The sequence below is a fragment of the Lissotriton vulgaris genome, chromosome 8 (assembly GCF_964263255.1).
Source record: "Lissotriton vulgaris chromosome 8, aLisVul1.2, whole genome shotgun sequence".
Classification (NCBI taxonomy): Eukaryota; Metazoa; Chordata; class Amphibia; order Caudata; family Salamandridae; genus Lissotriton; species Lissotriton vulgaris.
The window spans coordinates 30,112,830-30,128,518 of NC_141696.1; the positions used below are offsets into that span (position 1 = coordinate 30,112,830).

General features: G+C 43.2%; 1 protein-coding gene across 1 annotated transcript in view; it reads left to right on the forward strand.

The window, feature by feature from the left end:
* Positions 1-15,388, forward strand: part of LOC147693299 (vomeronasal type-2 receptor 26-like) — a 58,962-nt gene extending 43,574 nt beyond the window's left edge. Inside the window, exons 4-5 of the mRNA XM_086935909.1 lie at positions 5,930-5,941; positions 14,466-15,388. Of these exons, the coding sequence (XP_086792035.1) occupies positions 5,930-5,941; positions 14,466-15,388 (935 nt within the window). The remainder of the gene's footprint in view (positions 1-5,929; positions 5,942-14,465) is intronic.
* Positions 15,389-15,689: the final 301 nt, after the last annotated feature.

Consider the following 15,689-nt stretch of genomic DNA (forward strand, 5'->3'; position numbering starts at 1 on the left):
TTCTTCCAGTAGACCAAGTGTTTTCCGGGCCGAACACCATTGGCCTGGTCTGCAGCCTGCTGCTGCATACCCGCCTGCCTTTGGTATTGCCCAAAGGCAGGCTATTGGTTCCTATCTAGGATGTCAAATTTGAATACTATTTTGGGAGCTTGCAATTGGTGTCTTCTATATACTGGCATTTGCTAATGGTCCTTCCTGTTCAGAGACACTATTGGACCATATGCCTAAGTAACCACTATTTAAAGCACTATGAGTGGTCCAGTCCTTGCCTCCCCCTGATTCAGGATCCGCCAGAGGCAACGACGGACAGGTAGGCAAGGTTATTTCCTGCTGTTTTTCCTAGTTCTACCAGATGTGAGTCCCTTTGGTTGGGACTTAGTTTCTTTTTCTACAACTTAGTCATAATATTATCCTTGGGTTATTTACATCTATACCCCTGAAACTTAGATTGGAGATTGCTCTCCAACTTTTCCAAATCTTTCTTTTTTGTAATATAGTAACTTTTGGTGTCTTCCCTCATAGGGTGAGCCTTTTGGCACTGATGAGAGGTTAAATGGGTTACTCAAGGATGTGAGGGAAATATTTGGTGGTTACACAGCTAAACTATAAGGGGCAGTAATGATAGTTCCCAGGTTTATGTTAAGCCACTACTTTCCTCACACCTGTAGAGCGGGCCTCCAAATTCCTGAGCCTGGTCCAGGAGAGGTGATGTCTGGTCTCCGGACAATCCGGGTGAGTGATAATTTACTTCTTACCTATTATTGGTGAATAGCATCAAACTTTTACACAGTATTCTTCATATAGTGTTTTGTTGTTTCAGGTGTGAGACATGTTGGATTGACATGGAGAAAAGAGTCATTAGTTTCCGGTCATACATATCCTTTTTTGTATAGCTTAATCACCACTTCCTAAAAGTAAATCATATTCTTTTCGAATAGCACATGCAGTAGCATTAACAATTAAAGAACAGAGGCCCTGAAGAAAGCCTAGGGTATTGCCCATAAGGCTGAAACATGTTGGCCCCTATACAGTTATTTGTTTGAAACTGTCTTTTCATGCACTGTTCCTGGTTTTAATTAGGAAGAGGCCAATCTCTATTAAAGTTTCTCTTTTTGCCCTCTATCCTATTTTAACTCACTACTCCAACACATTCTTTTTGGTTTTGCACTGCACCGGTTCCCATCACACACCAATGTCTACATGTTCCTGGAGTGATTGTGGGTCGGAACCCAACTTCGACCGGTGTCTGGTAAAAACGTCTCAATGATCTAGAGACACACCATCCCCGAAGGATGACCAGATGATAGTATTGATCACAACAAGACTTTGATGGGAATCCAACATTGATCTGTTTCACCCACAATCACTATTTGGTTCTGTGTGCATTGTTTGAATGCTCAATTTAGCAGCAAGATCGCCTTGGTATTCGGTATACTTGACTGATATCGTTACCCTTAAATAGAGGTTCCTCTTTTTTCCTCATACTCAAGACCCCTAGGTTTTCTTGTAGTGAATAGTATTATTGGGGATTGTAACCTAGGCTGGTCTATAAACTTCCCTTAGACCCTCCTTGCAGTATTGGTTTTCATGACTGAGAGCCACCCACCATCCCATTTGCGATTCGCTAATTGCTAATCGCAAATTGAGAATGTCTTCCCATTCATTCCTATGGGCCACTAGGCCCATAGGAATGAATGGGGAGGTATTCCTTAATTGCGATTTGCAATTTGCGAGTCACAATTAAGGAATTTTAAGAAATCGCAAATTTTTCAGTGATTTCTTCATGCATAGGCTTTTGCGATTTCTTAATTGAGATTCCTTAAAAATCGCAATTAAGAAATCGCAAAAGCCAACAATGATGCATGTACCTGTAAGGAACAAACTGGACTGTAAACTAAGTAGTACTTGTCGCTTTGTCCAGTAGTAGTACTAATACAGTTGTATAAAATGAGCATAGCCAAAATCACAGCAATAGAAGAAACATAACAGTAGAATCAGTCAAGTGCTGCTCTGGACTGGTATGTGACAGATAGTAGAGGAATTGCCATCTGTCAGTCATTGTCACTCAGGCTAAGTTCAGTGACGGATTATTGCAAAGAACTAGGAGGCGGCTTCATCAGGTAAATATGCTTAGTGTATTTTAATGCTGACTTTGCGTCTGTAAAAAAGTGAGCTTGACCATCATGTGTGATTTTTAGCTTGTCCGGATACAACATGGCATATGGAATAGAAGCGTTTTGAGCGCGCTCCACAATTATGACCTGTGAGAGCGCCGTGCCAAACAGCTCATGCAGCAGACTCTCAATGAATGGTTCCATTTTCCGGATTGCGGTGTATTCTAGCAGGCCAAGAATTCTTAGGCTGTTGCATCTAGAATGCACCTCTAAATCTTCATTCTTAGCCTTAATCACAGCAAGAACTTTCTCCATGTTTCATATTTGTGTTCTGGATTCCACCTGGCAGTCTTGAGTGTGTGACAGTTTATTCTCCAGGTTGACCAAGTAGTTTCGTAAGTGTCTACCCTTTTTTAACAGTTTACAGGCTTGAGGTGATACATCTATTTTGTTGTCCAGTGTTTTAAGGCTGGAGCCCAGATCCAGCAGGATGGATTGCATGTCTTCCTCCAGTTGTTGTGTCATTTCTTTGGAGCCTTGGTCAGTGTCCAGCTCAGAGCTTGACTCTGGTGTATGTGTTTGTTGATTGCTTTCAAAAGGAATCTTTGGCTGCTTAGGGTCTGTCTTGCCCATGGTAGCAGGTTGTGAAGAGTGACCGTAAGTCAATCCAGCAGAGACCGTAATGCCCACCAGGCCATTGGAATGTTTGGCAGTTGTCCACAGCACGGGTGATGCCGCGATCAAACTGAGCCCATTGTCTTAGTTATTTGAGTTAATGCGGTAGTGTGTCACGCTTCGTAATCTTAGGAATTAAAGGCACTTTCCAAATTGGAAGAGGGGAGCAGGAGACAGGGCTCCTATGGCAAGAGGGCAGGAAGGGGAGTCCTGTGGCAGCCGCTCGATGGGAGGAAGAGCTCTGATGGGCCCCAGCACAGCCGGAACCACCGCTCAGAGCAGGAGAAGCGGACAAGATGGCAGAGGACCAGATTGGCTCCCCACATTCCCACGCAGCTGCTGCAAGAAGAGCACCCCAATGCTAGAGCCCGCCCGGGGTCCAGCATGCAGCGGACAGTGAGCAGGCCTGACCCTGCCTCAGCCCAATCCCAGTAGGCGCAATATGCCAAGCGGGGCCTAGGCTCACACAGCGCTTTCTCGCCCATTTCCGCAACAATCCTAACCCCGGCCTCACTAACCAGATTACCGCACGACTCTGTCCCACACTCGACTCCTCATCTGGCGTCTCCTGCCTTTCCCACCTCACAGGATCTCCATGGCAGCACTCCGCAGGGAAGGTGGCCGGATTGCTGTCCGCACCCTCAGTGGCTCTGGGAGTCGCGTTAGCAGTTGTTCACCCCAACCGGCTGGACTCACTCCAGTAGATTCAAGTCGCCGGTGGTCAGGGCAGAGATCACGACCCCAGACAATCACCAGTCGCTGCCAGTGCTCCGAGGTGCGGGGTCAAGTTGTGTGGCGTCGCAAGAAACCCCCAGTTATGTCCATGTCTCTATGGGTCTCCTGAGTGTGCAGCGGCCATTTCCAGCCGCTGCTGAGGTTGCGGCGTCCTCCGGTAATATTTGGCAGCTAAAACTTCGCACACACAGCCCAGTCGATGTCCTCTCATAGTCGCTTGGTTTACATCGGCGGAGACAGAGACAATGTCTGAACGGAGATTTTAGAGGATAATGAAGCCTGGGCTGCAGAGCCCATTCAGAAGGTGGCCATTCTGCAGCACGTTAAAGCCACGCCCCTGAGGATGTTACCATATTTAAAGCATGCATTACATTTACATACATAATAATTTTTTTTAGCCTCAGTCTATGTAAATAAAAAATGTATGGACCACTGAATAATGTGGTTTAAACCTGTAGTGGGTTTATTGCAATATCAACATATAGGCTGAAGCTCAAGGATCATTTTATGGTAGAATTCAGATTTTAACAATGACCAATTGTTATAAAACATAAATTGCACATTGTATTAAAGGTGCATGAACATTCATGCACATTATGCCAGATTTTATTCCATACAGACATAAACTAAGATCAGCCTCAATCTTGCTACCAGAGTAATTCCTTTTGTGTAATACGTTTTTAAAAATATGGTGGAGGTGTTTGGAATATATGATTTTTTATGTAGCATACATTAATTTGGCTCATGGAATTTATTTTAAAGGTACTGACTGCTTGTGAGGTAACAATGAATACCTATTTCTATAATAATTTGGCTAATTGCACAAAGATTGAGCCCTCTATTTCTTCAAGTATTTCAAAAGATATGTCTACAATGTATTCTAATAAATTTGTTGTACCGGAAAGAGGAATTACGAAAAAAAAATCTGTACTCTTCATTTGAAAACAATAGTGGATTGCGTTATCCGCAATTTTTGAGGATTTGTAAATAAAATGATGTTTGTCTCTTTTGATCATATTTACCAAAGAGTTCCATCGCTTAGCCATCATGCACTGAGGTGCCAAAGCGATGCAGCAATTAAGATGCAATTTATCAAGCCATGCACGGCCTCCTTGCATGACCCTGAGCGGCTTGATGAAGCCAGAGTAACACTTTGCATTGCAAATCACTGCATTTAATTGCTCTGCCCCATGAAGGCATTCCATGGGGTTAGATGCATTCCATGATTTACTGTAAGGAGTAGACTAGGAAATGCACCAAAACTGCTACCCCTCCCCAGGTGAGACATAACTAAGACAAATGTACCCCTTTCTGCACAAAAGCAATCCTGCTTGCAACACAGGCACCCATGCACCCTGTGCGAGATCGCCTGCATTGGTGCTAGGCAGCGTAGTGTGCACAAGTGCTGGGATAAATCCAGGAATATGGCATACTCTGTTAACCCCTTCGCTGCGGCGGCTATTCCGCCGCAGCGCTAAAGGGGCGGGGCGGCCGCGCGGCCGCCACATGCTGGTGACAGAACCGCTCCGTCACCAGCTACAGTTGAGCTGTGCTGGTGACGGAGCGGTTCCGTCATGACCCGCCCCGCTCTTTAGAACCACCGCGCAGGCGCGAAATCAGCGCCGCGCAGGCGCGGCGGCCGGGCCATGGCGGAACCGCTCCGTCATCAGCACAGCTCAACTGTAGCTGATGACGGAGCGGTTCCGTCATCAGCATGGAAGGGGTTAAATATGGTACATTCTTTAGCTTTCCCTGTCACACAGTACAACGGTGCAAGGTAGCTTACTGCTCACTGGTTAGAGGCGGCAGACCCGAGAGCAAAGGACGGCCCGGGACCAGGGTTCGATTCCCGGCGCGGCAGGTTTCTGGACCAAGGTCACCGGACTCGATAATTCTCTCGCCTCGGTGCCCACTCTGATCAGCGATCACACTCGGCAACTCTGGGCATTAGCTTGCCTCATCTTCACTAACAGCCCCACCAGACCGCCGGGGATGCCTGGTCTCACCCTGGAGATACCCATTAACGGACCATCTCTCAGGGAAGCCAGGAAGGGTTTCGCAGCGGTCGAAGCGCCTTGGGACCCTACGGGTAAGTAGTGCGCTATATAAATGCCTATACATTTACATTTACATTTACATTTACTGCTCTGTGTGCCATATTGATATATAATTAAAGTGCAATGCAGCAATAAGGACTGTTTGAAGTCAACTCACAGAGAAGAAAAGGGATCTTCTGATACTGGGAACCAACATGAAGATTGTTTCAGAGTAAAATCTTTGTCAAGTGTTCATTTTTTTAAATTGTATTTCAATCTAAAAAATGATTTTTAAGACTTTTTTATTGTTTTAAAAAAGGAAATAAGTCAATATTCAATGTTTTTGAAGAAATACAATTAGTTATACAGGTTCCATTGCAGGTACTTAAAGAATGATGGAAACCAACATATTTTTATTGAGTTCAAGTCACCACGCCATGATAAGAAGAGGCAATTCCATCTAGCAATCAGCTTCATACAATATTGCTTCAACAAAACCGGGAGGTGAAGGACAGTAAAAATAAAAAATGACATCCACATTATGTGAGAAAACTCCCATGGTGTGGGAGTTGTTAGAATTTCCATTTTTAAAAGACAAATTCTTGGTTTGGAAGATAAATGTATTGCAATCATTGTAAATAGCATCAACTTTGGTACTTTCATGATTTTCAAATACTTGGCTAATAATTTACCAGTCTTTTTTTTACCTCCATAACATCTTGTACTACACTTAAAAAGAAAGACTAAAACAATACCAGCAGAATGTTTTTTAAACTGAATGTTGGCTTTAATTAATTTTTCCAAACAATTTTAGGAGTTAGTAGTGCAGTTGGTGTGTTCTAATATTTTAATACTACTAATAATTTCTTTTAACTTACTCTAACCAAATCTAATTATAACGCCTCTTGCTACTCATTGATGCACCTCCGACTATATGAAGTGTATCAAGGTGGACTGAAATTAAAAAAGGATTCAAATGACTGAAAAGAAATCTGGATAGGTTGGAGGCTATTGTTGACCCTCCAACTTCTGACCACAACAAAATAGTTGCAAAATCAAGATTAATTAGAACTGGGGTTTGACCTGGAAAAGGAATCACTCCAATATCAGCAAAAAGCAATTGCTAAGTTAGTGCCTGATTGCAAGTGTTACAGAGTTGATGCAAGCCTCCATGCCAGCACACTGCTGCAACACCGCCAAACCCATAGGCACACCGCCCTCTGGACTACAACGCAATCCAGGTTTGGCTAACAGCCTTGGCACTGTCACACCGGTACCTTTCAAAGTCTCATATGTGAGCTTTAGAAAGCCAGAGCCGTGGGAATGCCAAAGCATGGTCGTGCATGGCATATATTACAGCCTCACACCTCTGTACCAATGCCTTAGGATCTGAAATAACCCGGCAGTTGTGGCGGTCCAGTGGCAGTTCTACCGCTGTAGTGATATTACAGCATGCGACAGACCGCCACCATGGGTTTGGCAATTTAATGGACCACCAAACTCATAACTAGGCCCTTAGAGTATCATTTACAATGTTTTGGTGGAAGTCAGCATCCAGGGAACCTTGCTGTGCTTCCCTGTGTCAAAAGAAAGGGACATGACTGCACATTCATGGCCTTTTCCCCTACAAAGGCACAAAATGGGCAGCCATGCACAAGTGCAGGCACCCATGTGCCATGGTGCAAAGGTGTCTGCGTTTTAGGGGGTGAATATTTTGGTGCAGGAAGGTGCAATCATGGGAGGTGTTTTCCTCTTTCCATGTATGCTGCAAAATGCAGCACATAAACAGAGAGAAACAAATGAGGATATTTCTCCTTTTTGTGTATCTCTAGCACCACCCCTGAAGTGCCATAAGAATCTGATGCAGTCCGCTCCCTAACCTAAAACTATATTATTGGGCTGCTGCCCTGCAACATTGTAGTGAGCTATTCATGGAGGATCAAATCCTCAGTCTCTCTGGCTTACCGTCCCCCTATCTTTTTCATCTTGGTGAAAATGTAAGGGGCTGTCTCCGGCGCAAACTCGAGTGTAGCTACTACAAGAGGGTTAGATTTAAAACAATGAGTAGCGCTTATTGGGCCTTCAGTAGAATCCGGAAGATGTTTGGTATCGCCAAACTAAACTATTATACCCCTATTAGAAGTAATGATAATCTATCGCTAATATTCAAGCCTGTATATCTCCAACAGTGGTACTTGGGAGGTATTGTCAGAATAGGAGATCTACTTAGTAATAATCATATTCGGGCATTTGAGGAACTGAAAAGCTGCTATAATTTAAATTATAACCAGACTTATCAGTATCACGCTGTTGCCAGTTTCTTATCAAATAAAATTGGGGGTTCTGTCGATTTTTCATCAGTGGGTCTTATAGACAAGTTACTCAGTACTGGTCTTCCTAGGATAGGGGAGATCTATCTTCTCCTCAAAGAACAAACATCGGACATTTAAGCAAGGTAGATGCTAAATGGCAGCTTAAACTAAACATTCAACCCAATGCGTTTTGCTCTGCTTTGGGACTAGAGCAAACATATCTGCTTTCCCCTAAACTACAAGCTCAATTCTATAAGACGGGCTATTTTTTGTATATAACTCCAAACAAAGTTGCTAAGTGGGCAACTGGCCCTGGTACTGTTTGTCCGCGCTGCACTGACTTCAGTGCAGATTCAGTGCACATGTTTGCTACATGCCCAAAACTCGATTCATTGCTGAAGGAGATACAATGTTTTTTGGGTAGAATACTTTTGTTAGATATCCAACTTACACCAACTGCTATTATGTTAGGGCTTTATGATTGTTTGGACTTAAAGGAGGGGGGTGCATTACCGTTTGTAGCAATGACTATCTAGCGGATATGTATTGCTATGTACTGGAAGGATTTAAATCCCCCATCAATGGCAAGCTATATTATTCGCTACTTATAGGTTAGAGAGAGCGATCTATGCTAAAAAGGGCAGAAGGGCAAAGAAAAGAGGTCTGGTAGTCTGGGATCCTTTAACCAGATGGCTTGGTTCCTTGAATGCTTCAGTTGATTTATGAGTGTTTTTTTTTACTTTTTCACCTCTGTTCCCAATGGATGGTTCCCTTTTCCCCGGTCGCCCCTTGTTGGTCCCCCGATCTCCGCCTGCTGGTTTCTTTCACCCCTCCCTGACCCCCTTTAGTGTTGCCCATCTATTTTTTGCTTAACTATTAATCTTGTTGTTGTCCTTCTGCCTCTTGCTTCTTTCTTTTTTTCCTTGTTTTTCTGATGATTATGGTATGATATGGAATTATTTATCTTCGCTGATGCCTCAATGTATGTAAACATAAATATGTGATTTGTTTTTTTCTTTCGGACCCAGGTAGGGGGTGGGGGGATGATGTCTAAAGATGGAATAATTGCTTTCTAATGTTTTAAACATTTTTTTAAAAAAAAAAATAATAAAATAAAGAATCTGATGCAGTCAAACATTTACGATTCCTCGTAAATCCGGGAATGCTTCAGATTCCATCAGGTTTGTGTGGGAACACCCACAGCAACACCCATGGAATGCCAGTTTCACACTGTGTATGTATACATCAGGCACAGGAAAGAGAGTGACAAGATAAATCTATAAAAAGAGGGTAAACACTATTATTAATAAAAACAGCAAAAGAAGAATCATTGCAGCAAAAAAAGTGTCTATGATCAAATAGCAACCAACAAATAATAATAAACAGAGAGGAATTTCACACTGTAGGAGTTTACAGAACAAATTGTTTCAATGTCCTCTCCTCTATATCCATTAAAAAACGTCTTCAGCTTAGCGGATCGTAATAAGTAGTTACCTTCTTAGTTCAAGTCACTTTAAAAAGACAGTGGTGAAGGAGATCAAATCTAGCATTCATTGATTTGAGTGCAGATCAAATGTCAAGGAATTTATTTTGGTGCTCTACAATGCCACTGTTCTACAGTGCCTCTCTCCATTTTAGGAAAATAATAGTTTGTTGCCTGACCTTGAAATTCTTGGCCATGGTGATGACTTTCAAGTGATCAGTGTACTCAAAATATGGAAGTATAACATCCCTAAGATTGGAAAGTGTTGACGTGTCCCTTGTTTTGTGGCCATGCAAGCTCTCTGTATGTTTAAAGATGTTGAATCAGGCACATTTAACGTGTTGAGAATGTTATGCTTTGTTATGTGATGTTATGCTAAGTCATTTTATGATTTGTTATGGTATGTTATGTTAAAGTTCTGATGATTTACCTAACACACAAATCACATGCCAGACAATCCAGGAGCTTGAGCAGGTGTGTAGGTGTGCAGTTCCCATAGAGTTATTCGAAGAGCCAATACTTCAGTTTCTTGCAGAATTCCAAAGTGAGGAGTAGTCTCTGAAATGTTTTTTCTGAGGTTGTTCAATGCTTTTGGTGCAATGTAGGAGAATTAGCGGCCTTCTGCTCTGCATTTGTGAATGTGGTGTGTGTGTCTGTGAGTGAGAGTGAGGCTGAGTGTAGTTGTCTGGCAGGCTGGTGACAGTATATACTATGGATGAGGTATGCTGGCCCAGTGTTGTGCAAGGCTTAGTACAAGGAGTTTGAATGGGCTGTGTTTATGAATGGCAAGCCAGTGGAGCGCTCTGAGATTTGATGAAATTTGATGAGATATGGGTGTAGCAAGGGATCTGAGGCCTGTGTAGTAGCTGCTTGGAGATTCTGGTGTGGAGTGTGTTGCGGTAGTTGAGTATGCTTTTGATGAGCCCTTGTGTAATGAAGTCTCTAGTGTTCTGTGTCAGCAACTTGAAAATCTTTAATAGAATAAGTTGGATTTGGAAGGAGACAGCACTCACTGCATTCACATTTGCTGGCATGTTGAACTTGTAATCCAGGATGATCCCTAGAATTCTGGTGTAGTCATTTGGTATTGTTCCTAGCTCTGTTTGCCACCAGGTGGTGTCCCATTGGAAGATCCTGTTTCTGAAGACTGGTACTACTTCTGTCTTGTCAGAGCTATGTTTCAAGCAGTTGGATCTCATCCACTTTGCTACCATGGGCATGCAATTGGTGAAGTTGGCAATGGTGATTGTTGTCTTATCTGATACGAGAGGATGAATTGGTTGCCGTCAGCGTACGAGATGAGGGTGATGCCTTGGTATCGGATGAAGTTGAGAAGCAGAGTCATGTAGACATTGAACAGGGTAGGGCTGAGAGACAATCCCTGTAGGACTCTGCAAATAAGGCTCTTGGCCTCTAATGTGAAGTGTGATAGTCTGACTTTTTGGGTTCATCCAGTGAGAAAGGAGCAGATACTCTGATGAGTGTTGTGGAAGACAGTGTTGAATGCTCCAGAGTAGTCGAGCTGGATGAAGGCTGCTGTTTTTTCTTGGTCCAGGGTGGTCCAGATGCAGTTGATGGCTGTTATGAGAGCTCTTTCAGTGTGGTGACTTTTTTGTATTACTGATTGAATGATGTCCAGCAGTTGGTGTTGTTCAAGGTGGGTTGCAAGTTGATTGTTAATGACCTTCTCTATCACTGGGTAGGTAAGCAGGGAGATAGGATAGAAGTTGCTCATTTGGCTCTTGCCGACCAACCGATTTTTGAGGAGGATGTTGACCACTGCATGCTTCCAGTCTTCCAATAATGTTGAGGATGTGAAGGAGGTGTTGATGAGATGGGTGAGGGGTGCTGATTGGTGATGGCCAAAGTTGTAGACATGTTGGGGGCATGAGTATTTTGGGACTCCTGAATGGATGGTCTGTATGTTCATTGCTGTATCTTCTCTGCTGACAGTTTTCCATTTAGTCAGGTGGCTTTCTTGGTAGATGGTGAGCAGGTTTGTGAACAGATCACTGGGGTCTTGTTCATATATGCACATGCTGTAGTAGTTTGATAGGTCTTTGCAGAGTTCTTTATAGAGGATAATGCTGTTGACAGAGGCTGGGGATGTGGTGAAGTCCTTGCATATAGAGAAGATATCCTTGCAGATGTTGGAGCTCCGTTTGATGTGTCAGCTAGTGCTCTATTCTTGGTGTCTCTTAGTTGTTAATGGTGGTGTCTGAGCGCAGCCTAGTAGGTTGTTCTATTCATGGTTTCATAGCTGGCTCTCTATCTTCATTCTAGCTGCTTACAGTGTCTTTGGAGTTTCTAAAGTCCTATGAGAATCAGCTGGCCTGCTTGTTCTTTCTTCTTTGCATATTGTGTTTGATCATGGGTGGGAGGGCGTCTGCACAGTTCTTGATCCAGTTGTTGATGTCCTCGATGAGGTTGTCAGTGGGTTAGGTTGATTTGTGCTGAAGGTATTTAACCATTCTGCTTCAGAGATTTTGCACCAGATGAAGCTGGGTAGCCTAACACTGGGGGGTGCGGTGGCTTGCATGTGTTTATTTGGAAGTAGGGGATGTAGAGGCGTGTCAATGTGAGCAGTGAGGTGGAGTTGTACTTAATGCTCTTGCTGGTGGTGAAGATGGGGTCCAGTGTGTGCCCTGCAATGTGGATTGGTTCTCCGACGAGCTGCGTTAGTCCTATATTGCTCGGACTTTCGAGGAGTGCAGTGGAGCAGGGATCGGTCCTTACTTCTAAGTGCAAGTTGAGGTGGCCAGGGAGTCTGAAGGCTTTGGAATCAATGTTGAGAGGGACAATGAAATCCTGGATGAGGCTGGTGAAGGTAACTCATAGTCCGGGTGGTCGGTAGACAAGGGTTCTGTTCAGGGTAACATTTTCGGAGATTTACAACTTGAAATGCAGATGTTCCAGGAATGCAGATTTGCAACTTGAAGTGCAGATGTTCCATAAATGGGGTTGCCCTCACTGTGGATATGAAGCACTAAACTGAGTCTTTGTAGATGACTGTGAGTTCTCCTACTGGCTTTTGGTATGGTCATGCAATCTTGTTGTCAAATGAGATTGCTGCGGCGATGATGTTGGATGCCAATGTGGAGTTGAGCCAGGTTTCCATCAGAAAGAGGTGCCAAGTGCGTTGCTTCTCAGAAAACCCTGGATTCAGTTGCATGTTTGCTGAGAGATCGTGTGTTGAGAAGCATGCATACGAGTCAGTGTTAGGGTGTGGGTTTGTAGTACAGTGTGGTGTTAGGTGGGGGTGGTGATGGTGTTGGAAGTGCTTATGCGGGGTGTGTGGGTCAGCTGCTGCAGGTGAACCAGCAGTGGTTGCAGGTGAAGGCACCTACTGTGAAGTGTGGCCTGGCACAGCAGCAGTGGGAAGAGATGGGTGTGGTCCAGGTGGGGATGGGCGCAGTTGGGCCTGCCTTTGGCGCACATTCAGAGTGCCAGCATTGCAGATGCACAGCAGTCACTATTAAGTAAGTCCTGGGATGGGAAAGAAGTGCAGAAGCAGTGGTTAAGCTGCAGGGGCACTGGAAGAAGAGGCAGGAAGGTAATGTGGCAGAAGAAAAAATAAAGAAGGGGAGCCTGTATGCGAAAATAGGCAAAGGAAGGGAGTGGGGGTGATGCCGGGAGCACAAAAGAGGGGACAGGGGGCCATAAGTGGGTGAAAAAGGTACAAGAAAATGAGTGAAAATGTCAAAAAGGCACAAGGGGTCAAAAAGAAAGAAGCAGATAAATGGGTACAAAGATTAACAAAATGAGTGAACAGAACACAAAATCATAAGGTGTGAAAGAGAAAGCAATCAGAAAACAAGTGAATGATTGAAAAAACATGAATAGCAAAGAGAACACAAAGAAGAAAGAGTTTGGCAGAGGCCAAGGCTCAGATGAAAGAAAAGAGAGAACAGGAGCTGGACAAAGTGGGCAACAGAAGAAAGAGCAGAAGGAGTGAGGCAGGAGCCTTTAGACAAGTGAGCTGGGTCTAATAAGGCCTTTACTGGTCAGATGACTTCACAGGCAAGGGGAGGCTGGACCTAGGAATAAAAGATTGAAAGAATTAAAGTGGGTAATTCCCGTGTACAGCTTCCACCAAACTATACATTCCAAGATTATTTCTCTTACTTTTGTTCACCAGATCTTCTGTTTTTTCTGTAAGGAGAAATATTTCTGCGTGCATAGATTTTATTCTTCCTGCGGTATCATGCAAAATATGTATCTGGTGACATGCTTCAGTAACTCTCATATCCCTATGAAGCAATTTCACATCCAGAGTTTGAAGTATTTTTTTTTGTTTCCTCAACATATTGTCTAAGGGCTCTGATTTCCTTCATGAGTAACTCCGAGGAAGCATGCAAGTTTGGCGTGTTGGGTTCAGGAGGATCTTGTTATAACCTCTTGCTCGTAGAATTACCATGACTCACAAATACGTTGGTTGTCAATGATGGTTGAGACAAATGAGAAAATCGCTAAGCCAAAAAGATTCATGGTAATACCTAACTAGGCTCTTATTTTGTATAAAGCAATGCAGATGCACTGCAGAATCATTGAAGAGTCAGATTTAGGTAAGATATATATTCAAGGTATTTGAAAAAATATGTTGCCCAGCAATACTTAAGATGGCAGACATCACTCAACTAAGAAAAGTGACAGAGCCAACCCACTCAACCATCTGATGTAATTCTTAATATTTTATGAGAGAAGATTTGAAATCAGCTAAGTTTGAAGGGCTAGCCTGTTCAAAGCCCATTCTCTGAAATACCCCCCAACAACTACGTAGCTAGTAAGTGAAGCATTTGTTGACATTGTTGTGCTCCTTTCCATACTAATATGAGTGTATGGAAGTGAAAAAATAACAGTTGATTGAGGGCAAATGAGATATTATTTATGCTTATAAAGTAGGGTTAATTGCATTGACTCCATTCAGAATTACACCATTCAGGTAATTTGTATGCAGTCATAGATCTGTGTTTAGCTACATGATTGCAAATCAAACTCTAAATCAATAAATAAACTGTTGCATAAATGTAAAGGTCATAAAATCTTTCAATGTGAATTATATTGCTGAAGTTCATTTTCAAACATTAATTTAATATAATTCTTTTTTCAGAAGGAGATGAATGTATAAAATGTCCCATTGACCAATGGTCCAATGAAAAACGTGATCATTGCATCCAAAAAGTGAGAGAGTTTCTCTCCTTTGAAGAACCCCTCGGACTCACACTTACCACTTCCGCTGTCTTCTTGACTTTCATTACTTGTTCTGTCCTAGGAGTCTTTCTTAGGTACAAAGATACTCCCATCGTCAAAGCAAACAATCGAGGACTCAGTTATCTTCTTCTCACCTCCCTGATGCTCTGCTTCCTCTGCTCATTCATATTTATCGGCCTTCCTCAGACATTCACCTGCATGCTCCGACAGACAGTGTTTGGAGTGATATTTTCTGTAAGCGTCTCATCTGTTTTGGCCAAGACTATAGTTGTTGTCATTGCCTTCAAAGCAACACATCCCAACAGCCAAAGAAGACGTTGGCTTGCATCGAAAACTCCTAACTGCACAGTCCTCCTCTCTTCTCTGATACAAGTTCTTATATGTCTTTTTTGGTTGGTGAAATCACCACCATTTGCAGAGATGAACATTGTAGCCTACAAAGAAAAAATAATCATTGAGTGTAATGAAGGGGACTCTATCTTCTTCTACTGCATGCTGGGATACATGGGCCTCCTCGCCACAGTCAGCTTTATAGTGGCCTTTCTTTCAAGAAATCTGCCTGGAACTTTCAACGAGGCCAAGCTGATCACCTTCAGTATGCTGGTGTTTGTCAGTGTGTGGATCTCCTTCATCCCGGCATACCTGAGCACACGGGGGAAGTACATGGTGGCCGTGGAGGTGTTTGCCATTCTGTGCTCCAGCGCTGGACTTCTCGGATGCATATTCTTTCCCAAGTGTTATATTATCCTGGTTAGACCAGAAAGAAACACCAGGCATAATCTTATTGGAAAAAGGCGTTATGGGTCTATTAAAAGTGAATAATAGACAATGCGCTTTATATTAGTGTGAGGCAAAAAGTTGATAAGACAGGGAGGTGGGTGTTTTCAAACTTGGTTTGGGTTGTATTGCAGTATTATCACATGAGGCTGATGGGAAATGTCAATTGTAAATTCAGATGGCCCATGAATGCTTTCCATGCCTTTGAATCCTGGCAGGGTTAAGGTGCAAATTAATGAAATCAATAATGGTGCTTGTTTAAATGTCCCAGGGATTCTGATACCCTACAACATGTTCCAATATGAGACAATGGAACATTGGAGATGAGATATTCTTTTCAGGTTTG